Source organism: Notechis scutatus, chromosome 3 (genome assembly GCF_049901735.1).
Source record: "Notechis scutatus isolate UNSWTSFEM ecotype Mainland chromosome 3, rNotScu1.2, whole genome shotgun sequence".
Taxonomy (NCBI): Eukaryota; Metazoa; Chordata; class Lepidosauria; order Squamata; family Elapidae; genus Notechis; species Notechis scutatus.
In genome coordinates, this window is record NC_142011.1 from 6,213,878 (window position 1) to 6,238,578 (window position 24,701).

Genomic DNA, 24,701 nt, shown 5'->3' on the forward strand with positions numbered 1-24,701 from the left:
TCTCCTTCATCTCTTCCTCCTCCTCCTCCTCCTCCTCTCTGCAAACCCCCTTCCCTTCTAGCCCTGACTATGTTACCTAGTTGGGTCATGAAACGTCTGCAAGCAAACAACCAAGCTCAGAGAGCACCTAGAACCCCTCATTTCAACCCGAGCTACAAATATTCTCCTATACAGGTAGTCCTCAACTGACAACAATTCATTTAGTGACTGTTCAAAGTTACAACGGTGTTAAGGGGGGGACTTGTGACCATTTTTCACACTTACGACCATTGCAGCATCCTCATGATCATGTGATCAAAATTCAGACGCTTGGCAACCGACTCATATTTATGACGGTTGCAGTGTCACGAGGTCAGGTGATCCCCTTTTGTGACCTTCCGACAAGCTAACGGGGAAGCCAGATTCGCTTAACAACCACGTGACTCACGAAACAGCTGCAGTGATTCACTTAACAACTGTGGCAAGACAGGTCATAAAATGGGGCAAAACTCAAATGTCTCACTTAGCAGCAGAAATGTTGGGCTCAGTTGTGGTCGTAAGTTGAGGACTACCTGTAGTGGCAGTGAAGAAAGACCAGAATCTATGGGTCTTGCGTCTTTGAGCAAGGGGTGTGTCGGCCACCTCCCAAGAACGCCATGGGGTTTCTTCTGCTGAGGAAACCTTCCCAGCTGTTTTGGATCAACATTAGAGCTATCTCCAACCTTCCTTTGTTTGCTGGGAAATCTTGTGGAGAAAATGGCAGCCCTAAACTTGCAAAGATCGATCGATCAATCAGAATAAAGCTGGAAGGGATCTTGGAGGTCATCCATTCCAGCCCCCTGCTCAAGCAAGAGACCCTATCCCAGCGGTGGCTAACCTTTTTGGGCTCCTGTGCCAAAAATTGTGCGCACGCTTGCACGCTCGTACTCGCGTGCCAGCACCGAGAAGACAATGCGCGCCCCTTCCATACTCCCTACGCATGCACACGTAATCCCCACCCACCCACCCCCGCCATTTCCTTACCTGCACTGCATCTCACAGCTGATTTTGGGCCAGTTTGAGGCCTTTCTTGGCTTCCCAAAACCTTGAAGAAGGCTTCTGCAGGCTTTGCAGGCCGAAAACGAGGCCCGTTTCGTCACTTCCGGTACTTTCGGGAAAACAGGAAGTGATGAAATGGGGCTAGTTTTTGGCCTGAAAAGCCTGCAGAAGCCTTAAGCCTTTGGGAGGCCGAAAAAGGCCTCAAACCGGCCGAAAATCAGCTGTGAGGCACGCGCATGAGCTGTGAGGTAAGTTTGCCTGCAGCTCACGTGCCGGCACAAATTGCTCTGCGTGCCATAGGTTTCATCATCACGGCCCTATCCTATACCATTTCAGACAAATGGTTGTCCAGCATCATCTTAAAGATCTGTAGTGATAAAAGCACTCACCACTTCTGACGGCAACCCCTTCCACTGAAGGAGTCCTAGAGCAGAGGTCTCCAACCTTGGCAACTTTTAAGATTTGTGGACTTCAACTCCCAGATTTCTTCAGCCAGCCATGTCGGCTGAGGAATTCTGGGAGTTGAAGTCCATACGTCTTAAAATTGCCAAAGTTGGACACCCCTGTCCTAGAGTAAACCAATGAGTGGAGCCATTGAGTGTCAGGCCACCGTTGAATGTCAGGCCAGAATCTGCCTTGGTTGTGCGTGAACAGTGGGAGCATCAGGTTTAGGGAAGAAGTTCAACCATCTTGGTCTTCCTTGATTTCTCACTGACTTTTAACCCCACTAACCGTGGTCTCTTTCTGGAGTGCCTCCACAGGATTGGGAGGATTGTGGGTCTCCTTCCTGAGTGGGTGGCCGCTTGGTGATGGTGGTGGCGGGAAAGGAGAGATTTGGGGCTGATTTATGGTCCCATTTAGACTTTTAATATAATATAAAAAAAATTTTTTTAATAAAAAGGGATGCGGTGGCTCAGTGGCTGAGACGCTGAGCTTGTCGATCAGAAAGGTCGGCAGTTTGGCGGTTCGAATCCCCAGCACTGCGTAACGGAGTGAGCTCCTGTTACTTGTCCCAGCTTCTGCCAATCTAGCAGTTCAAAAGCACGTAAAAAAATGCAAGTAGGAAAATAGGGACCCCTTTGGTGGGAAGGGAACAGCGTTCCATGCGTCTTCAAAGGCGTTTAGTCATGCTGACCACATGACCACGGAGACGTCTTCGGACAGCGCTGGCTCTTTGGCGTTGTAACGGAGATGAGCACTGGCGCCCCCTAGAGCTGGAAACGACTAGCACATAGGTGCGAGGGGAACCTTTACCTTTTAGACTTTTAAGGTTCTATATAACTCCAGATGAATAACTTGTTTTCTCTCATTAATTCATCAAGGTAAGATCCACCCCCCCGTCACCTCTGCCTGTCCAGTCAGCTTGAATAGGTCCTGTCCCTCCAGGTCTAGTCTGAATACAGGTAGAGTTCGGCTTACGACCACAATCAAGCCCAAAATTTCTGTTGCTAAGTGAGAAATTCAGCAAATTTTGCCCCATTTTATGACCTTTCTTGCCACCGTTGTTAAGTGAATCACTGCAGTTGTTACGTTAGTAGCACGGTCGTTAAGTGAATCTGGCCTTCCCATTGACTTTGCTGGTCACTAAAGGGGATCACATGAGACCCTGCGACCGTCATAAATAGGAGCCAGTTGCCAAGGGCCTGAATTTAGATCACTGGACTGTGATGATCGTGTCATAAAATGTTCATCGGTCCCTTTTTTTCAGTGCTGTTGTAACTTTGAGTGGTCACGAAACGAACTGTCGTAAGTCGAGGCCTACCTGTAATGCGGGGGAAGCCGCCATTAAAAATCACTATTCCCTTAGTCTGGAATTCCTTCCTTGTGGGGGATTTGCTATGCATTTCTCTCTCTTGGGTTTTAGAAATATGGTAAACTTCTACAGCTAGGCCTTGACTTACAGCCATTCGTTTTGTGGCCGTTCAACCATTACAGCGGCACTGAAAAAAAGCAACTGGCAGCTGCTTTTCACACTTACGACCGTCGCAGCGTCCCTGTGGTCACGTGATCAAAATTCAGGCGCTTGGCAACTGACTCATATTTGTGGCGGTTGCCATGTCCCTGGGGATTCCCACGAACCCCTTTTGCGACCTTCCGACAAGCAAAGTCCATGGGGGATGCCACATTCACTTCACAGCCGTGTGACAAACTTAACGACTGCAGCGATCCACTTAACAACCATGGCCAGAAAGGTCGTAAAATGGGGCAAAAACTCACTTAAAAGTGTCTTGCCTACTAACAAAAATTTTGGCCTAACCAAAAAAAAAAAATGGCTTGCCCTCGGAAGTTGTGGGAGCGCTACCGCTTGAGACTTTCAAGAAGAGACTGGACTGCCATTTGTCAGAAATGGTGTAGGGGGTTGGACTAGATGACCTACAGGGTCCCTTCCAACTCTGATTACCTGTTATCTGCTAAAGGGGGCTTTGCAGGGTGCCTTGTTTTCTGGGTTTTTATCTTAAATCTTTTTGAATTACTCATATGTAGCCTGTTTTTCTGAAAATAAGACCTATCACAAAAATAAGCCCTAGCATGTTTTTTTTTACATATGTGCCTAATATAAGCCCTACCCCCCAAATAAGCTCTACTTAAGAGCCTGCACGGCTGGACAGCTACCCATTCTCTCAGGTTCCTCGCGGTGCCAGCGGGGTGGTGGTGGAGCTGCCCAATGCGCCCCACACCGGCTTACCTCAGGGCCCCCTCAGACAGGCCATCCACGCCCCGACACCTGTCTCGCAGTGGCAGCACCATGCTGGTCCCACTCCTTCTGCTTTCTCGCAGCCACAACGGAGCAGATGTCAGGGTGCCAAGTAATGAACCCATAGCAAACAAGAAGTCCGAGGCAGGTAGATTCCTCAAAGGATGGTTTTATTGGACCTATCATATTGGCACCGTTCTGGTGGAAACTGACTCTGCCCTTTTCACCTAATTAGAAGTAAAACGTTTTTCTCCTTCCCTAAACCAGGGGTGTCCAACCTTGGCAACTTTAAGACTTGTGGACTTCAACTCCCAGAATTCCTCAGCCAGCAAAGCTGGCTGAGGAATTCTGGGAGTTGAAGTCCACAAGTCTTAAAGTTGCCAAGGTTGGACACCCCTGCCCTAAACAATCATATGGTCCAATCACAGTGCCAACTGGTTGCCTGGTAACGTCGCTCCTCCTCTCTCGGACCTGGTGTGAGAATGTCCTTGGTTCCCAGGAGAAAGTATTTTGTTTTGGCTACACAACCCCAGCTACCTCTACTCCCAACTTCCCAACCCTCCTCTCCATTTTGGCAACCATGGGTTCGGCCCGGTTCTATAGAACTGGTATCTCTGAAGAGCAGCGGACACGAAACTGGTTTGGTGTCGTCTGCTCTGTTTAGCCCACCCATTTGCCTGGGTTCATACCTGTCCTTTATTTCCTGATTTTTCAACCTCAGTTGCTTTGCGCGGCTGAGCTGAGGTTGAAAAGCAGGAAAGAAGAAGAGTTTGAAACGCTATGCCACCCGCGCGCAGTGCTTATCAGCTGTCCGGGCAGCACAGCTGAGGTTTTTTTGGAAATGGTCTACACACGCGCGCGCAAAATGCACTCTCACCAGGGGTGGGATTCTACCTGCCAGAGAACTGGCAAATCGCGCCACTGGCTGGCCCCACCCCGCCCCACCCACCCACTCACTCACCTGGCTTGCCTGCCATCAAACTTGCCTTCTAAGTTGCTATTTTCCCTTTGTTTCCCCTCGACCCTCAGCTGTTCCGCTGTGCAGGAGATTTAGATTAGCTAGAAAGTAGGAAATCGATGCATTTCTTGCTTTCTAGCTAATCTAAAAGCAGAGCTGAACCTTCCTTAGGACCGAAGCTTCTATTTTTCAATGCAGACTCAGGGAGCCGATGACAGATAGATAGATCTCTAACTCTAAGTGAATCTGTGATTCTGTGAGCAACTCAATCTGCCTGCCTGCTTTGCCTGATTTGAGGTAAAAGTTGCTCTTTTTTTAATAGAAAATTCAATATTTACATGCATGATGTGTTGTGAGTTAATTTTGTGAGTTTGCTTACAAGCAAATTTTATGTGATAGACTCAGGTAGCTGATGGCAGAAAGATGGATCTCTGAATCTGTGATTCTGTGAGCAACTCAATCTGCCTGCCTAATTTGCCTGATTTGGGGTAAAAGTTGCTCTTTTTTTTATAAAAAATTAAATATTTACATAAATATTTATAATATTTACATACAAGCCATGCCCAGCCAGTCACATGACCTCCAAGCTACACCCACAAATTAGGCCATACCCACAGAACCAGTTGTTAAGAAATTTGAATCCCACCCCTGGTGGCAACCCTGGACCCTCAAAATGGCCTCCGTCAGGCCAGCTCCAGAGTTGACAGCAGGAGGCTGAGCGGTGTGTTGGTGCCGCAGCTGCGAGGGGAGGCAGGTGTCAGGGCGTGGATGGCCTGGTTGCAGGGGCCCTGAGGTAAGCAGAGCGGGAAGTGTGGGGCAGCTCCATTCCCCCCCCACCTTCGCCTCATGGCAGCAGCACCAGCGCATCAGTCCGCCTCCTGCTCCATTGCGGCTGCAAGCAAGCAGAAGTGGGCCAGCGGCCATGCAAGACCCTGCTGGACGGGGCTGCTGATGCTAAACTGTCACGGTGGAGGACAATTTATATTCTGCGAATCGGAAATACATTCTGTCTTCGGGTTGCTGAAGTCATTTCTGTAAATCTGTGTTCCTCAATCTTGGCCTCTCCAAGGTGGGTGGACTTCAAGTCCCAGAATTCCCTAGCCAGCTGCCTGGGGGATTCTGGGAGTTGAAGTCCACCCATCCTCAAGTGGCCAAAGTTGAGGAACCCTGCTACAAATAAATGGTGGACCAGAGCTGGATTGCTGCTTTCAGACAGGAGAAAAGAACTAATATAATAACTTCGCTTCTTCATGATTCCCTGCAGGAAAGGGACGGTGTGATTTCTGTTTGCAGACTGCTTTCCCAAGGGTCCCTTGGTGATTTATTTATAATCATTTAATTGTCAGAATTACAGCTTGCCTTTTTTCCAGATGCTCCCAATGATTTATTTATTTGTGTGTGTGTGTGTGTGTGTGTGTGCACACACACAAACCCAGTTCCTGCAACCGTTCTCCATATGTTTTAGTCTCCAGGCCTTTAATCATCCTAGTTGCTCTTCTCTGCACTTTTTTTAAAGTCTCAACATCTTTTTTGTAGTTTCAACATTTTTTTGTTTACTCATGAAAACTAATACATATATATGTGTGTGTATATGTGTATATGTGTGTATATACATACACATACATATACATATATATTAGTTTTAATGAGTAAACATTTATCTATCTATCTATCTATCTATCTATCTATCTATCTATATCATCTATCATCGTCTGTCTGTCTGTCTATCTATCTATCTATCTATCTATCTATCATCTATCTATCTATCTATCTATCTATCTATCTATCTATCTATCTATCTATCTATCTATGTCATCTGTATTAGGAAGGCATATACAGTATATAATTCCTTGTATTTTTTTGTCTCCATAACAAGATGGTAGTTGGGCTGAGAGAATAGGATTGGCCAAAAGGCAAAACCCCTCACCATTAGTTTTCATAAGGGAACAAAAAACATGTTGAAACTACAAAAAAGATGTTGTGACTTTGGAATAAGTGCAGAGAAGAGCAACTAGGGTGATTAAAGGCCTGGAGACTAAAACATAGGGAGAATAGTTGTAGGAATTGGATAGGTCTAGTCTAATGAAAAGAAAGACCAGGGAGGACATGATAGCATCTTCCAATATTTGAGGGTCTGTCACAAAGAGGGGCGGGGGGTGGGTGGGTTTCAACCTATGCTCCAAAGCATCCAAAGGCAGGACAAGAAGCAACAGATGGAAACTATTCAAGGATAGAAGCAATCTGGAATCGAGAGGAAACTACCTAACAGGGAGGACCAGTGGAACTGCTTGCCTCCAGAAGTTGTGGGCGCTCCAACTCTGGAGTTTTTTTAAAAAAGAAAAGATGGAACAACCACCTATCCGAAATGATGTAGGACAGTGATGGCTAACCTTTTCAGCTTGGTGTGTCGAAAATCGGGAAAAAGTGTAGCCTTCCTCGGGTCGTGTGTCACTTCAAAAAATATCAATAATTTGGTTTATGACGGACTGGGCTGGGGTGATCACACAGGGCTGTGAAACTCGTCTCCCTGGTCTCAGGGCTGCAGGTGCAGGATGTGGGGATCGGAAGGCCACCTTACAGGGCTGTGAACCTCATGGATCTCCTTTCCTCCTGTAGCTTCCTGAGGTAATGAAACTGACAAACCTCAGTTTATGGCGGTTAAAACTGGTTCTCTGCTGCAAAGATCTCGCGGAGCGGTGACACCACGCCCACGCAACAAGCAAGGAGCACGGATTGGAGCAGAGCACAGGCAGCCTCTAAATGTGCAGGTTTTCCCCACACCAACAGGCGTGTCAGTCAAAGTGCCTCGGCGTGTCATAGGTTAGCCATCACTGATGTAGGATAACCTTGAGCCAGGGGTTGGACTAGATGACCTCCCAAGTCTCTTCCAGCTCTATTCTGTTCTGATTGAGATTGGAACCCAGGCCTGTCTATTTCTACAACCCCGTTTCTTCATCCGGGCATTTTCATTTTTGCTTCCTCAGCTGGATTTCCTGCATAACTCATAATTATGGGCTCCATTATGGCTGTAAGTTGAGGACTACTCGCAGTAGCCTTTTCAGATTGATCAACTGCACTGCAGTTGCAATTCATGGTTATTTTGGAGAACCCCAAGTCGCCGTTTCAGTCTTTCTCTGCAAAATACCAAGCGGTCTATGGAGATTTCACGGTATCCGGCTTTCGGGGCAGCTGAGTTTTGTGCTGACAAAGGACTGTGGATGTGAGCGACTTCCTCCGTTTATTTTTGAAATCTTGTGATCCAGAGGGGAAAAGAGTAGAGCCAAGAAGATTACAACCTTGGTTAGCTCCCAATTGTTGGAGAAATCTCAAAAATGGGCAGTTCAGGCCTTAAAAAGAAAACAGGCTACTTGCCCTGTTTAAAATGGCAATTTTTGATGGCCTTTCCCTTCCTGACCATGATTCTGCTCGTTTCTCTTTTGGATTAATGCCTGATATAGACTTTTTTTTTAAGTTAAACATTTAATGCTGTTCATGCATTAAACCAGGGGTGTCCAACCTTGGCAACTTTAAGACTTGTGGACTTCAACTCCCAGAATTCCTCAGCCAGCAAAGCTGGCTGAGGAATTCTGGGAGTTGAAGTCCACAAGTCTTAAAGTTGCCAAGGTTGGACACCCTTGCATTAAACGCTCAATACTCAAAAGAGTTTTGGAATTTCTTGAACATCTGCTTTGGTTTATTGTTGATGCTGCAAAGGAAAATGATCAAGTCACAATAGCAGTGTTCCAATATTTTTTTTTGGGGGGGGGAGCTGTGACAGAGAAGAGCGGGTCAAGCTATTCTCCAAAGCACCTGAAGGCAGGACAAGAAGCAACAGATGGATGGAAACTAATCCAGGAGGGAAGCAACCTAGAACTAAGGAAATTTTCTTGACAGTTGAGAGCAATCCACCAGTGGAACAGAAATTTGCCTTCAGAAGTTGTGGGAGCTTCATCCCTGGAGGCTTTCAAGAAGAGATTGGACTGCCACCTGTCAGAAACGCTGTAGGGTCTCCTGCTTGGGCGGGGGGTTGGACTAGATGACCTCCAAGGTCCCTTCCAACTCTGTTAATCTGTTAAATCTGTTCAATACATTTCCTGAGAACAATTAATCAATAGAACAGCTTGCCTAGAGGAGTTGTGGGTGTTCCATCACTGGAGGTTTTAAAGAAGCAATTGGACAACCATTTTGTCTGAAATTTATTATTTATCGTATTAGGGTCTCCTGCTTGAGCAGGGGGTTCGACTAGAAGACCTCTAAGGTCCCTTCCAACTCTTGTTATTCTTTTATTCTGAGCGATAGAAGGGACAAAGGCCACAAGATCTCCTCCACGGGGAGTCAAAGAGAGACCACCTAGAAGTGGTTTGGATTTTTGGTAGTTAATTTGAAAGGCGTGTGGACGATAAGCTATTCCTTTCCTGAGCAGATAGGCAGATACCAATCCTGTTAATATGTGCTTTTTGCCCCCTTCGTTCTGATGTCCTTGGACAATGCAAAAAAAAAAAGAAGAAATATTTGAAATAACAGCAGATAAAGTAGAATAAAAAGTGTTAATCCTCCTTAATTATGAGGAACCAGACAGAGAACATACAACAGTGCTGAAGTCCAGGTAGTACTTGACTTACGAGCATTCGTTTAGGGACTGTTTGATGTTAACAGCGGCGCTGAAAAAAGTGACTTGCAGCCGTTCTTCGCACTTATGACCATCACAGCATTCCCCACAGTCACGTTATCAAAATTCAGGCGCTTAGTAACAGGCCTATATTTTCAACAGTTGCAGCCTTCCAGTGTTGTGTGATCGCTGTTAGCGACCCCCAGCTGCTTCTAACAGGTTGGGGGGCTGATTTGCTTAATGATATATGGTTCGCTTAACAACCGCAGTGATTTGCTTAACCGTGGTGTGTTTTTTTTAATAAAAGTCATAAAATTGGCTGTGACTCAACTTTTAACAAGCCTCCTTGCTTCACAAGGGAAATTCTGATCTCTTGGTCGTAAGGTGGGGACTGCCTGTATCTTGAGCCTCTCTCAAAAATCCTGCCCCAACCAGGCGCGTCTTCAGAAGTGACGCATCCTTGCTTAAACCCGTTTGCTAGCCTGTTTCCACCCTCTGCCGCAGTTGTAAAGCTTTGCAAACCCTCCAGTGTGCACACGGAATACGTACACACACACCTGCCTTTCCCACCTCCTGTTGTTTTAAGCTCCAGCTGTGTCTTCCTTTGCTCCTTAGAGACCATTCTCAATTAACGACGGCCTCCCTTCCCTGTCCTTGTTTTTCTCTAGCTATAAGAAGACCCAGGAAACGCTGTATCAAGCCAGCCAGAAGACCTCAGCTGCTCTGTCCAATGTGGGTTCTGCAATCAGCCGGAAGCTTGGAGATATGAGGTAAGGGCTTGAGTCTTTTTTTTTCTTCTTCTTTCTTTTTGACCGAATTCTTCCAAGGAATTATTGTCCGGCACAAAAGACCTGGCCCACGAATGAAAAGGTCCAACTAAACTGACTTATTGCTAAAATGCCCATGCGCAAGAATCTTTTTTACTCATGACCAGCACCTACTTGGAGTTCAATAAGGGCCAATGGCATTCAAGGGAGTCACTTGTGGTCACTTGTGGCTACGTAGAGATTCTAGGCTCATGTCTGTTCTGACACTGCCACTCCTTCCCAGACAGATCGCGATGATAGTGTCATGCTCCTGTTGGAATCTGATTCCGAGGGGGAGGCCGAGCAGCTGGCAGGGAGTGGGAGTGTGGCTCTAGTGGCTGTGGAGGAAACTGGGGAAAGGCACAGTCCGGCTGGGCAGAGCAGGAAAGAGGTAGAACAAGGGAGAGGGAGTTCAAAGGAAGACCCAGGCCCACCCCTTCTTCATCCTAGGGCACACAGGGAGGAATGGAGAAGGGAGCAATGTGAGTTGCGTGGCTTACGGGGGAGAAAAGGGCCCTGATTCCCTTCATTAGCTGCAGCTGGTAAAACAGTGTTTAAAAAGGGAAGTTGCACACAGCAAAGTTGCTGGAAGCAGACTGCGAGTTATCTTTGTTTGTCAAGGCTTCCCAACTGTGTGTGCTTTGTTGGTCTTTGAAGTCTGCAATTCCTTCTCCTGCCCTGTCCAGTTAATTGCCGCAGCGTGGTTTGTGTGGATTTTTATTTACAGTTTGTACGTACTTTGTTTTCGGACTGAATTTCCTCCACTTAAAGGCTGTTCTTGGGAGAGTTTTTTTCTCCAGCCGAAGGTAACCTGGACATTGGGGCCAAAGTTGGAGGTATTAAAGGGACTTTCCTTACTTATGTGACTGTGTTGCCTTTGTGCCACGCCCCTTTGGGTCGTCACAGATAAGAGTCCGGTGCAGTGGTGCTATTCCACTGCTTCGGCCCGGTTCTGGCGCCAAAGATCAGCGGAGACCAAACCAATTCCCTCTCTGAAGGAGCTGCTGTTGGGCCTGCCTGCCTGCCATACTCACCTTTATTCACTGCTTTTGCTGCGCGGCAGCTGCTGAAGCAACAGGGAGAGTGCAGGATTGCAGGAGGTGCACCAGGAAAGCCTCTGTCCCTGCCCACCAAGCCACGCCCACTGAACCCGGTGGTAACCTACTTTGCAACCCAACCACTGGTCAGGGGGGGGAAGACCAGGTCCAAATGTGAAGGTCCAATTGAGCTGGTTTACTGCTAATCAGCCAGCGCACAAAGAATCTTTTCAACTCATGGTTAGCCCCTGCTGGGGGGTTAGATAAGGGTCCCTGGGGTGGGGTTGGACATTTTATGATTGTTAATGTGTTCAGAACTTCCCTTCCTTGTCTAGTTACACCTTCCCCGTTGCGAGCACTTCAGACTTTGGAGTTTTCTAACATGATTCTGATGATGTAGAACAGAGGTCTCCAAACTTGGCAACTTTAAGACTTGTGGACTTCAACTCCCAAAATTCTCCAGCCGGCTATGTTATCCACAAGTCTTAAAGTTGCCAAGTTTGGGGAGCCCCGATGTAGGATGTTCTACTTGGATGGAGCTGCTAGCTTGGGAAGGGATTCAACTCCCACGTCGGAATTACTGTCCTTAAACGCTGCAAGCGATCCAGAAGTTCCGGGGAAATCACTTCTGGAAAGATATTGGACAGTTAGGATGCAGAAATGCATCTCTTTTATATGCTTTGGGCTTGAAAAAACCTGCAGAGTTGAGGTTTCCTTTGAGTGGAGAGAAGGAAGGTAGCCAAATTCTAGCATTGGGATTTCCCACATATATATATGAAATTTAGGTGCGTTTCCCTTCTTTCCCACCTTGGGGGTTTTCTTATTAATGAGATTCGCCCGTTTGATTTAGTGGTTAAGGCACCAGGAGATAAACTAGGACATGGTGAATTCTAGTCCTGCCTTAGGCATGAAAGCTGACTGGGTGACTTTGGGCCAATCACTAGGAGACTGTGAGTTCTAGTCCCACTTTAGACATGAAAGCTGACTGTGTGACTTTGGGCCAAGCACCGGGAGACAGTGAGTTCTAGTCCTGCCTTAGTCATAAAAGTCGGCTGGGTGACTTTGGGCCAATCACCAGGAGACTGTGAGTTCTAGTTCTACTTTAGATATGAAAACTGACTGTGTGACTTTGGGCCAATCACTAGGAGACAGTGAGTTCTAATTCCACTTTAGGCATAAAAGTCGTCTGGGTGACTTTGGGCCAATCACTAGGAGACTGTGAGTTCTAGTCCTACTTTAGATATGAAACATGTGTGAAAGCACTGAGACAGTGAGTTCTAATTCCACTTTAGGCATGTGGCTGGGTGACTTTAATCACAGGGCCAAGTTCTAGTTCTACTTTAGATATGAAAACACTTGTGAGTTCCAATCAGTCCTGCCTTTAGGCATAAAAGTCGCCTGGGTGACTTTGGGCCAATCACTAGGAGACAGTGAGTTCTAGTCCCGCCTTGGGCACGACGGTTGGCTGAGTGACCTTGGGCCAGTCCCTCTCTCTCAGCCCAGCCCATCTCGCAGGCTTTCTTGCTATGGGGAAAATAGGGGGAGGAAGGAGCATTGTGTCTGTTTACCACTTTGAGTGGTTTATAAAAAAATAATAATGGCGGGCTATAACCAGATAAAATAAAATTAACGCATAGGTAGAGCAGCTGTCTTATGTGTTGTGACGGTATTGTGATCCACCGAAGAAGAACGTTTCACTCACCACGACAACCCTGGTTTTTCAGGAACTCTCCTTTCCCCATCTGGCTGGGATTATCTGGGTGGTAAGCGCATGCGATATACTCTGATCACATAAATATAAAACTTAAATGCCATTTTGAGGTCTGCGTGCACTTCTACAATTCCGTGTGTCGATAGGGCACTTTTCCCAAATGCACACTTTTGCTCAAACACGGTTAAAGAATTAGGCGCTGGCCTTTAACCTCTCCACATTTCTTCTGCAAACCGATATTGTTTGTTCTCGGAAAGTGGTTTGGGAAGCGTGAGGACTGTAAGTGTTGACATCCACAGTGCTAATAGCAGTGTGTCATTCATGCAAAGGGTGGAACACTTAAATTAATTTTATTTATATATATATATATATATATATATATATATATATATATATATATATATATATACACACACACACACACACACACACACACACACACACACACACATTGGTTTGATTACATTACTAAACCCACAAAGGCCAAACTGGATTCTGTGCATCACACAATTATTATGAATTGTGAAACAGAACAGAATTAAAACCCTGATAATAATTAAGCTGTTGGGGAGATGAGGAGCAATTAAAATACTCTGTGCCACTTTATACAGTGTCCACGAGTTGGTGGTCTTGGCTGACTTTTGAGTGGACTCTGTCCACCCTTAATCTTAGCAGAGGAAGGCCTTAGAACTGGGTCTTTCATCCTTGCAAGAATTCTGGGAGTTGGAAGTCCACACCTCTTAAAGTTGTCATGGTTGAGAAACACTGCTTTAAAACGTAAGAACAGACCTTGATTTGACCACAGTCCCTCCTTATTTACTGTATTGGTTTCTCCTTATGGCCAACCAGATCTCAGTAGGGTGTTGACAAGCAGCAGATGGAGACCGTCCCCTCTCCTGCCATTCCTCCCCTGTAAATGGTTTTTGAAGACCTGTTAGGCTCCCCAGGAGCTCATGTTGAGCCTCAACAGAAAAGAATATCTGTAGCTCAGAATAGAACTGTTGAGGGCCTTGGTGCTCTCTGAGCTTGGTTGTTTTCTTGCAGACATTTCACAACCCAACTAGGTAACATCATCAGTGCTAAAAACTAGTGAGGTTTGTTCCCTGTTTTATATACAGCAGCTTGCTCTGGCACTGTTGGCGGGGTGGCGTTTTCTCCTTAGTGCTTCTCGATTATGGTACTGTTTTCTGTTTGATTGTTTGTCTGGGGTGAATCCCTGCTTATCTGAGCATTGGTTGGTAGAGAGGATGTGTAAAACTAATAGCAAACCCCACGCTCGCTAGCATTGATGATGTTACATCATTGGGTCACGAAATGTCTGTAAAAAACAACAACTGTTAAGCCTGGATTCCCCAACGGGTGTTAAGGAAAACAAACTAAACAGAACGTGCGAAGTCAGATAGGAAGACAGGTAAATGTGTGAGATAAGTTTTCTAGTTAACACGCAGTAAAAATACAGATACGCTTGTGCTATCAAAAATATAGTTTATTCCATTTAAGAATTATAGCATAGTCAAAATAAACGGTCCATTAGTCATATATCAATTTCAGTCAAGTCTTGTCGGGGATACTCTATTTGCAAAGTCCGTGTTGAATAGCCAATGTCAGTTCACTTACAATAAATCAGTCCAATCTTTATCTTCTCCCCGTTCCAGCAAGAACGCAGTCATCAATCCATCCAGTAATTAGGGATCAGTAAGCCAGAGAGAGCTAGCTGCATTTGCCTCGCTTCTTATATAGTGCTTTTACAACCACACCCTTAATTACATTCTTGTAGTTAAAGTTACACACACTTTAACTAACAAAACATGATACCATATTTATTATTTTTACCCAAACCAGTTAGGGTAAACAATGTTATCCCTAACAACAACAACCCACCAACTCAGCACCAAGTCCTCTTCCTCCTCCCCTCCTCTCCGCAAACCCCACTCCCTCCTAGCACGGATAACGTTTCCTAGTTGGGTGATAAAATGTCTGCAAGAAAACCACCAAGCTCAGTGTCAGGTGAGGCTCCATTCAAAATCCAAGAAAGAAAACCTTAGACTCCGTTGTTATAGAGAAAAGGACTTTTACTGAAAATTGAACTGGTATCATCAGAGGAATAGAAGATCTGAGGCAATAGGCACAAAAATCACATATATAGAAAGTTATCCCATGTTTTCATGCCCAATAGTTCAAACTGGCCGTCCAATCTGAGGTAGGTATAACGTCATTTGAGGCCTTTTCGGGTGGTGTTTCAGACATCTGGTATGCCAAGACAGTTGACCTCGGCCTATACAGATTAAGAGGCTACATCTGCAGGGTAAGCAAGTAAGCGTAGTCAGGAAAACATCCCAGCTTCTATATTTCACCAACTTAAGCCTCCAGCACTCTTCCCTCCACGAAGCCCAATAATTCTTCCCTCCCCCCAGTTTCCATGGCAGCCGGAAAGACAAGCAGAAGGAGGATACTCGGAGGCTGACATTCAGAGAGCATCAAGAAGACCCCGCAGCCCTCTTCTTCCTCCCCTCCCCTCCGCAAAACCCACTCCCTTCTAGTGCTGATAATATTTCCTAGTTGGGTGATAAAACGCCTGCAAGAAAACCACCAAGCTCAGAGAGCACCAAGGATCCCACAGCGTTGAGTCTTCCAAATTGATAATATTTAACCGGCCATGAGTAACGGTCAAGATTAAAGCTAGGAGAACGAAGAAAACACAACTGTTTTGTCAAAGGAAACACCTTCTCTTCTTCTTAATCTTCGCAACTTAAGATGCGCGGAGTTGAATTCCCAGATTTTCCCAGCTTAGCCTGCGTGGTCTTTGATGCCCAGAATGCTCCATACCACATGCTAGCTAGGGGATTCTGGGAGCTGAAGTCCTCATTTACATTACCATGGTTGAGAAAGATAGCCATGGGATGATGCTATTGGATCTCTTCAATGGGGGGCAAATTTAGGCTTCTCTTGCAGCCCCAGATCCTCCCACCAAAACGCCTCCAGATTTCGTGGTGCAGAAAAGACTCCAAATGATTAAACCGGTCCCGTTTTTTCGAGTTTATCTTATGTGATCAGAGGCTAAGTGTTGTGGTGATCCTTTTCTTTGAAGGGCAGGAGTCGTCCCTGCTCAGCTTGCCTTTATTGTGTGGTCTTTCCCCCACCAAATTGTGTGTGCTCCTTTACTTTCCTGGCGTGCCTGCGGTGTGATCCTGAGGTTTGGCTACTTAAAACGGGTGAACAGTTCTGGAGGTCACTCCGAATTGGGGAAACCAGGAAAAGCCTGGCAAATCTAAACGGCTTTGGTGTGTAAGTCACCTGGTAGAAAAGGCCTTTAAGAGCTCAATATCATTTCTAAACCAGGTTATTCCAGTTCAGTCCAATTTAGATGTGTTGGATTATTCCCGTCTCCCCCTCTCAGCTTGTCCAATGTGGCTCTCCTGACTGGGGATGATGGGAGAAACCAGCTGGTCTACATCCAAAACATCAAAAGTGCAGCTAAATTGATTGGGTTCGATTCCAATGGGAGTTAGTTGTAGAATGAACTTCCTTTGGATTCAGGCAAGAATCCGTTTGGTCCCTTGGTTAAGGCAGCAGGCCAGAAACCAGGAGAGTGTGAGTTCTAGTCCTGCTTCGGTATGGAAGCCAAAATGGGTGACTTTGGGCCAGTCACCAGGAGAGTGTGAGTTCTAGTTCTGCCTTAGGTATGAAAGCCGGCTGGGTGACTTTGGGCCAGTCACCAGGAGACGGTGAGTTCTAGTCCTGCCTTAGGCATGAAAGCCGGCTGGGTGACTTTGGGCCAATCACTCTCATCTCACAGGGCGTTCGTTCTCGTAGGGAGGAAGAAGGAGTACTAAATACATTCACTGCCTTGAGATGTTTCTAGAAAGAATAATAATAATAAAGGTGGAAAATAAACAAACAAATGAATAAAATAAATAAAATAAATAACCCCACTGCTAATTGCTCTTCTCATTCCTCCAGTGACGAACAAGAGGAACAGTTTAAAAAAAACAAAACTATTTTATTAAGTTTGCACTAAAACTACCTGAAATGATGGTGGCCTTGGTTAAAGTTTCCCAGGTTTCTTTGCTAATGTCTCTCTTGGAAAACTGGTTTTCCCAGTTGCTGCTTCCTTGCCACATGGCCGTATCCTCTAGGCTTCTCGTACCAGAAGATGCCGTCTCACATTGTTACCTTGAGCAGCGTGTCGGTGATGCCTGGAGCAAAAGGCCAGGGCGTTCCTTCATTGTACATTCAGGCATAATTTTAGTCTTGGAGGGGAGGAATCTTCTATAATTCACAATTAAACGAGCCCAAAGGTGCTGTTCAAAACACAACCAGACTTGGGAAGCATTTCGCTTCTCATCCAAGGAGCTTCTTGAAGAAGCTTCTTGGATGAGAAGCGAAATGTCTTCAAGCAAAAAGAAAGTCCAGTTGCCTTTTGGGGAAAAAAACACCATGGCCTGGAAATCTCTATAGACAAAAGGTAGACAGCTACAGCTTGACAAGTGGAATTGGCTGCGAATCGAAAAGAAACAGCCATTAGTCTTTGGAAGTTCTCAATCGTCTTACGTTATGGTTGTGCCAGAGCTTTCTTTCAAAGAGCAACTTGAGTTTCTTTGGTTTTTTTTTTCCTTGAAAGCATTTTGCTTCTCATCCAGGAAGCTTCCTCAGTTTCTGACTGAATGGTGGAGGATGGAAGGATTTATATTCCTTGCAGTCCTCTGGTCGTTAGCACTCCTTCTGAGAGTGATTGTTGAGGCCGCTGGGAGTTTATCTGTGCCCTCGGTCACCTGAATCCAGAACGGAAGAAGCTTCTCGCATGAGAAGCGAAATGTCTTCTAGCAAAACAAGGAACTCCAGTTGCCTTTTGAAAAAGCCCCCTTGGGACAGCCATGACCCTGGATGATTGAGCATCTCCACAGACAATTGAACGAGCCCTTTCTGATCCGCAGCCCGGCGTGAAGACGGCCTACAGGCCACCTAGCAGAAGTTGGTGGACCTGTTGGTGTAGTTGGGTGGGCAGCCAAAGTTCTCCAGCATCCTTGTCTGAACTCATCAGAGCTGTTTGAGATTTGCCAGGGACGTTCAGAGGGGTCAGTGACTTCATTGACGGAAGCAAACTTTACTTTCCCTTTGTGGCATGGACACTAACTACGACAGATATTCTCCTTCCCCATTTAAATTCCTCTCTTGGTGGGTTGTTTGAGGCCCGAGTATCGGGTATAGAAGAGGTGGGTCTTGCAATGTGCCCCTAACTTTTCTCTCTTTCCTTGTTCTTCATTTCTGCTTCCATTGGACTCTGCCAGGGCCCATCCGTTCTCCCATTCTTTTAGGTAAGGCTTGGTCATCTGTACGGGGACTCCGGTTCAGCCAGGTCTTTATTCTGGAATGCAGGTCCTCCTCCACTTACGACCACAATTAAGCTGAAAATCTCTGTTGCTCAGCAAGACTGTAGAGCCGTGATGGCGAACCTGTGGCACGCAGAGCCATTTGTGCTAGCATGTGAGCTGCAGGCAAACTTACCTCACTGCTCACGCGCGTGCCTCGCAGCTGATTTTCGGTGGGTTTGAGGCCTTTTTCGGGCTCCCAAAGGCTTGAGGAAGGCTTCTGCAGGCTTCTGCAGGCCGAAAACTAGCCCCATTTCATCACTTCCTGTTTTTCCGAAAATACAGAAAGTGACGAAACGGGGCTAGTTTTCGGCCTGCAGGAGCCTGCAGCAGCCTTCCTCAAGCCTTTGGGAGGCTGAAAAAGGCCTCAAACCCACCGAAAATCAGCTGTTAGGCGCAGTGCAGCTAAGGGGGCGGCGGGGGAGGGTGGGTGGTTACGCGCACATGCGTCGGTGGGCGCGCATTGACTTCTGGGTGCTGGCACATGAGTGTGAGCATGCAAGCGTGCGCACAGGAGCCCAAAAGGGTTAGCCACCACTGCTGTAGAGCAGTGGTCCCCAACCTTTTATGCCGCGCCCGGTACCAGCATCAGCTGGCGCCGCCATCTTGTTTTGATGAAAAAGTGCTTCCGGTGAGCTTTCTACCCGGAAAAGCTCACCGGAAGCACTTTTTCATCAAAACAAGATGGCGGCGCCCAGCAAACCAGCGGCCCGGTAGGACTTGTTCCACGGACCGGTACCGGTCCGTGGACCGGTGGTTGGGGACCCCTGCTGTAGAGTTTTGCCCCTATTTTATGACCTTTCCTTGCCACAGTTGCGAAGGGAATCCCTGCAATGGTTAAATTTAGTAACAGGGTTGTTAAATGAACCCAGCTTTCCCCGTTGACTTTGCTGGTCAGAAGGTCACAAAAGGGACACAGTCATAAATATGAACCAGGTGCCGAGTATCTGGATTTTGATCATGTGACCACGGGGAGGCTGCAGCGGTCGTAAGTGTGAAGAAACTGCCCTAAGTTGCTTTTTTCCGTGCCGTTGTAACTTTGAACGGTCACTAAATGAATGGTTGTAAGTGGAGGACTTGCCTACAGTTCTCCTGATCCTCTGCTGAGACGGTCCCAGAGTGTGTTGCAACTCACAACTTGCACCCTGTGAGGGTGGCAATGCGCAGGGTGTGTCGCTATCCGTGGTTTAATGCTTCTAATGTTTCCTTCCTTTCCCCTTAATGCCTCCGAGTAGCAGTTACTCCATCCGTCATTCGATAAGTATGCCAGCAATGAGGTAACGTAGCAAACGCTCCATTTGTCTTCCCAAAACCGTGTTGGCGAGGGGCATTTGGGTGGGTACGATTGGTTGGAGGCCTTTTAAGTGCTCAGAGCTGCACGGAGCATTAATAGTCATTTGTGTAGCCTACCACTTCATCTTCCAGAAGGTCCTCAAGGGATCTGCTGAAGAAATATTAATGTATTTATTATACCTGTAGTTCTGTACCTTGGCAAGTTTAAGATATGTGGACTTCAACTCCCAGAATCCCCCCAGTTGGGGAATTCTGGGAGTTGAAGTCCGCAATATTTTACACTTGCCAAACTTGAAAAATACGGTTTTGGCACCTCTTCCTTGTTGATTCCACGTTCAGTTTGGTGAAATAGCAATCGTTTAAACACCTAAAGTCATTGAAAATGAGTGGGCGGCCATACAAATTTTCTAAATAAATAAATAATAAATCGTGGGAAAGCATGTTTGTCAACAGGAAAATAAACTTCTGGAGTCCCAGGTCTTGAGCATTTAGTGGTGACCAAGTTTTGTTCGTCCTATTGAAACTGGAGGGTTTTGACTCTGTTGTATCTTATAATTTATGATGGTGGTATTTTATGATTGTGGTCATGATTTATCACTTGTTGCTTGTATGTACACTAAGAGCTTATGCACCGGAGACAAATTCCTTGTGTGTCCAACCACATTTGGCCAATAAAGAATTCTATTCTATTCTATTCTATTCTATTCTATTCTATTCTATTCTATTCTATTCTATTCTATTCTATTCCATTCCATTCCTTTTCTTTTCTTTTCTTTTCTTTTCTGTTCTGTTCTGTTCTGTTCTGTTCTGTTCTATTTCTGTTCTTTTCCTGTTCTTTTTCTGTTCTGTTCTGTTCTATTCCTATTCCTATTCTATTCTATTCTATTCTATTCTATTCTATTCTATTTCTGTTCTATTTCTGTTCTTTTCCTGTTCTTTTTCTGTTCTGTTCTATTCCTATTCCTATTCTATTCTATCCTTATTCTATTCTATTCTATTCTATTCTATTCTATTCTATTCTATTCTATTCTATTCTATTCTATTCTATTCCAGCTTTTGAACTGCTTTCTAGGAAAGTTTGAACCTAAAATTTCTGAACTATCTATAATTCGTTTTTGTTTTTTTAAACGAGCCTCCCTAGAAGTTGTAAAGACATTATTCTCTTTCTGGAAAAAAAAAGTGTTTGTGTTTCTCATTCAACTGAGAATGATGGCTTTTAAGAATGCTTTTGTGTAGCTTCCCTTAGTTTTCCAGATCATAATTATCCAGAGTTCAGCAAATTGTGAAGATGATCAATTGTGAGAAGTGGGTTCTGGAGTGCTCTCCAGATATCGCAGCACGCCCCTGGATGACCTGCCTGAACAAAGAATGCAAACTTGTAGTATTCTCTTCCTTTTTTAAAAAAAAAACAACGTATCTCTTTTTTCTTTTGCAAGAAATTCTGCAACTTTCAAGTCTTTCGAAGACAGAGTTGGAACCATAAAGGTAATTTTCCTTCCATACATCTTCTTCCTCCTCCTCCTCCTCCTCCTCCTCCTCCTCCTCCTCCTCCTCCAGTTAGTAGTTAAGGCACCAGGCTAGAAAATGGGAGACCGTGAATTGTAATCTCGCTTCAGGCATGAAAGCCAGCTGGGTGACCCTGGGCCAATCACCAGAAGACAATGAGTTCTAGTCCCACCTTAGCCATGAAATCCAAGTGAGTGACTTTGGGCCAATCACCAGGAGATGGTGAATTCTAGTCCCACGTCAGGCATGGAAGCCAGCTGGGTGACTTTGGACCAATCACTAAAAGACTTGAAGTTTTAATCCTGCCTTAGTCACGAAACCCAAGTGGGTGATTATGAGCCAGATGACCAGCTAGGTGACTTTGGGCCAAGTCACACTCTCTCAGCCCAATCCACCTCACAGGTGGGTATTGTGGCAGGGAAACTAGGAGGAAGGAGTATCAGTATATTGAGTTGTTTATAAGAAGACTTGCTCGATACCCGTGCTTTGCTACGAAACTATGTGATCAGGCTTAGTTTTGGGGGAGGAAAATAAGGGGAAAAATTCTACTTCTGCCTACCAACATCCATCAGTATTCATCTGGCTAGCGTCCTGTCAGTGTGTGAGAGAGTTGAGGGCTGTTTGGAAACTGAAACAGTTTTTGCTGTGTGAGCAAGGAGACAGCAAGGAGCCTGGGCGTGGCTTAGCTCAACTGTTCTGTCCTAAAGCTGCTTGGTGCTCTGAAACTGAAGCTGAACCTCCTCTCTGCTTGTGTTTTGCACTTGGAAGAGATTTCTTTTCGGGTGGGGAGGGGGAGTAGAACTCCTTAGCATCAGAGCGCGTTAATAATAATAATATAGGAAATATTAATGCTCTGATGGTCATTTTGAAAAATCCTTTCTTAGTGAGCCCCTAGAAGCCAAGAAGAACATATGTGCCAAATTTCAAGGTTGTAGGCTTTACAATTCTGGAGATGTTGTGATGATGCATGAGCAGTATTCCGCTTTTATTTATATATATATATATATATATATATATATATATATATATAGATAGATAGATAGATAGATAGATAGATAGATAGATAGATAGATAGATAGATAGATAGATAGATATAGATATAGATATAGATATAGATTAGATATAGATATAGATATAGATATAGATATAGATATAGATATAGATATAGATATAGATTAGATATAGATAATAGATGATATAGATATAGATATAGATATAGATAGATAGATAGATAGATATAGATATAGATATAGATATAGATAGATATAGATAGATAGATATAGATATAAAGGTCAGATACAGATTTTGAAAAATGCACTTAAATGGGCGGAAAACCCAGGGGAGACGTCGATCCGCTTAGCTCTTTTATTAACCCCTCTTTCCTCTCTCGTTCAGTCCAAAGTCGTGGGTGGCAAAGATAACGACGGCGCCAACCAGCTCCATTCGCCGACGGCCGCTGGTGACAAGCCGCCCCAGGACAACGCACCTTTCTAAGTCCTACTGCCGCGTGGCGGTGCATGGCTGCCAGTGCCCCACCCTTTGCCTCTTCCCAACACGCAAGATGGAAAAAAAAAAAAGGAAAAAAAAAAAAAAAAAGAAGAAGAATCGCGGTCCCAACTCGGAAGAGAGACACATCCATACTTCCCTCTTCGCTGCTGGAATCTTCAGGTCCAATAAAGTGAACAGACAGCTTTTTGTACACTTATACCTATTTTACACGAAAGGCTTCTCAGAAAGAGCCCTGCGCTGCGCTTCCTTTTGGAAGGGGGCCATCAGCGGAGAGGGGAGGATTCTGCCGTTTGAGCCTAAAAAGATGACCTCCCCTCTTCTTTCAGGCTTCGGAGGGTTGTAGACACTGCCCGCTCCTTGCTCCTCCAGTGGCAAGTGGAAAAAATCGATTTTTTTTTAATGCAATACGGGGGGGGAAAAGGGTCGTTTTAGGAGGCATTTAGCTGCACGCCAAACAGCCCAGCGCTCCATATTATACCCTTATATCTTCTTGGTCTATAACTAGCTAGCTAGCTTTCAGTTATTCAAGCTCGTTTCCTTTCTGGGCAATTAATAGAGTGCCTATGGCTGCTTTGGAAACCTTGCCATCTCTTGTTTAGACCGATAAACCATCAAAATCAAGTGGGGGGAGGGTTAAAGATATTCCCCCTTCTTTCTCCCCCCACTCTCTCTTTTGGGATTCCCAGAAAGGAATCTCTTCTCAGCCCCAGCCGAGTTTACCACCCGGGCTTCTCTTAAGCTTTAATCAATCTCAGAAAGTTTATTTTTTGCGGGAGGCATTTGCGGGGGGACGACACATTTCCACAGCGCATCAGCTTTTTCGCATCGCGATTTAGCCCCCCTTTGTCTCTCGGACGCGGGAGCTGAAACACGAGCCTTACGTCACCACCTGCTTTAATCGTTTATAATCTTTTTATATCTCGAGAAGCATGAAGAAGGTTGCGGGTGAGGAAGGGAAGGAAAAGAAAGGACAAACAGGTTGAGGCATCTTAACCGTAGAAACTGCATGTGGCTCTTTAAACATTCATTTCGGCGTGTTGCATACATACTCGCTTGCACGCATGTTCTCTCTCTCTCTCTCTCTCTCTCTCTCTCTCTCTCCCTTGGAATGTATGGAATTTGCTTTTCTGTCCTCTGGATTTGGGTCTTGCCTTAGAAAGTCCCGGAGGCGGCGAGGGAAACCACCGGGATTATCGGGGCACACCCCACAATTCCCTTCTGCCGGGTTTTTCTTTCTTCGTTGCTTCTTCCCGGAACTTTCCGTCCGATGTTTTCGAGATCCTGATGGCGGGAATCTTGTTCACGGCTTCTGCAACCCATGGTGGTCGTGGGTGGCACTGTGCCTTGTGGCAGCCCTTGGCGATTCTGCCTGGAAACACTAATACTTTGAGGGAAGGGCGAGAAGGCGGCGTTCTCCCGGCCTCGTAGCTTGAAGGCAGAGGCGCCCCGAAGCGATCCAGACTTTTCTGTGCCTTAGAGGCTCAGTGGGATGGGAAGCCGTGCGCCCCACAAGAGATGCCAACAGTGACACTTAGCACCCAGAAAGGAGGATTGGGTGACCCTTCCTCTTGTCTCTCCAGTCGCCCGAGAAGCAAGTTTTGAGACTCAAAAACGCGGACGGTGACCTTCTTCCTGCGTCCTTCTGTTGCTGTTGGCCGAATACTTTCCTGGGTCAGAACCTGGCTCAAGAGAGTCAGGAGATGCACAGAGATTAAGATGGCAAGGGGGGGGGGGCTATTGTAGTTTCTGAAGGGGGAGGTTAGCCCACCCGCGTTTGGAAAAAGAAAAAAAAAGGGAGAATTGGTGTGGATGTGACCGGGTGCTGCAGGACGAGGCTTAAGTTGTTTCTCCTGTAATGGGTCTGGGGGAAATTTGTCAATAAAATGTTCCTTTTGGAAAAGCAGAGCGCTTCGTCTGTCCTGTTATATTTTGGATCCACAAATCCTGGTTGCAGGGAAACGACCCCTGGCTGGAGGTGTATCAGCGTTCCAAGTCCATAACCCCATAGAAATCAGAACTCTTGAGGCAGATGGATTCCTCAAAGAACAGTTTTATTGGAGGTATCGTATTGGCACAGTGGGGGAAAACCAACTCTGAAAGTTCCTGCAGTTTCCACCTAATTAAAAGTGAAAGTCCCGCCCCCCCCCCGTTCCCCAAACAGTCACATGGTCCAATCAAAGTGCTGATCTGT

The 24,701-nt window shown here is 45.8% G+C and overlaps 1 protein-coding gene and 1 long non-coding RNA gene across 11 annotated transcripts in view; one reads left to right on the plus strand and one right to left on the minus strand.

Moving 5' to 3' along the window:
• TPD52L2 (TPD52 like 2) overlaps positions 1 to 24,413 on the plus strand; it is a 40,905-nt gene extending 16,492 nt beyond the window's left edge. For 6 of the 10 annotated variants that reach the window (XM_087962387.1, XM_087962390.1, XM_087962389.1 and 3 more), the window contains 5 exons: positions 9,948 to 10,049; positions 18,122 to 18,148; positions 19,438 to 19,479; positions 20,932 to 20,980; positions 22,397 to 24,413. In XM_087962387.1, the coding sequence (XP_087818513.1) occupies positions 9,948 to 10,049; positions 18,122 to 18,148; positions 19,438 to 19,479; positions 20,932 to 20,980; positions 22,397 to 22,495 (319 nt within the window). In that variant the 3' untranslated portion in view covers positions 22,496 to 24,413. The remainder of the gene's footprint in view (positions 1 to 9,947; positions 10,050 to 18,121; positions 18,149 to 19,437; positions 19,480 to 20,931; positions 20,981 to 22,396) is intronic. The other 4 variants (XM_087962391.1, XM_087962397.1, XM_087962395.1 and 1 more) reach the window with 1 other exon arrangement.
• LOC148131069 (uncharacterized) lies at positions 14,104 to 16,787 on the minus strand. Its single transcript, XR_015749091.1, has 3 exons — positions 14,823 to 16,787; positions 14,705 to 14,764; positions 14,104 to 14,167 (listed from the first exon to the last, which is right to left on the minus strand). It is a non-coding gene; the product is annotated as an uncharacterized LOC148131069 (long non-coding RNA).
• Positions 24,414 to 24,701: the final 288 nt, after the last annotated feature.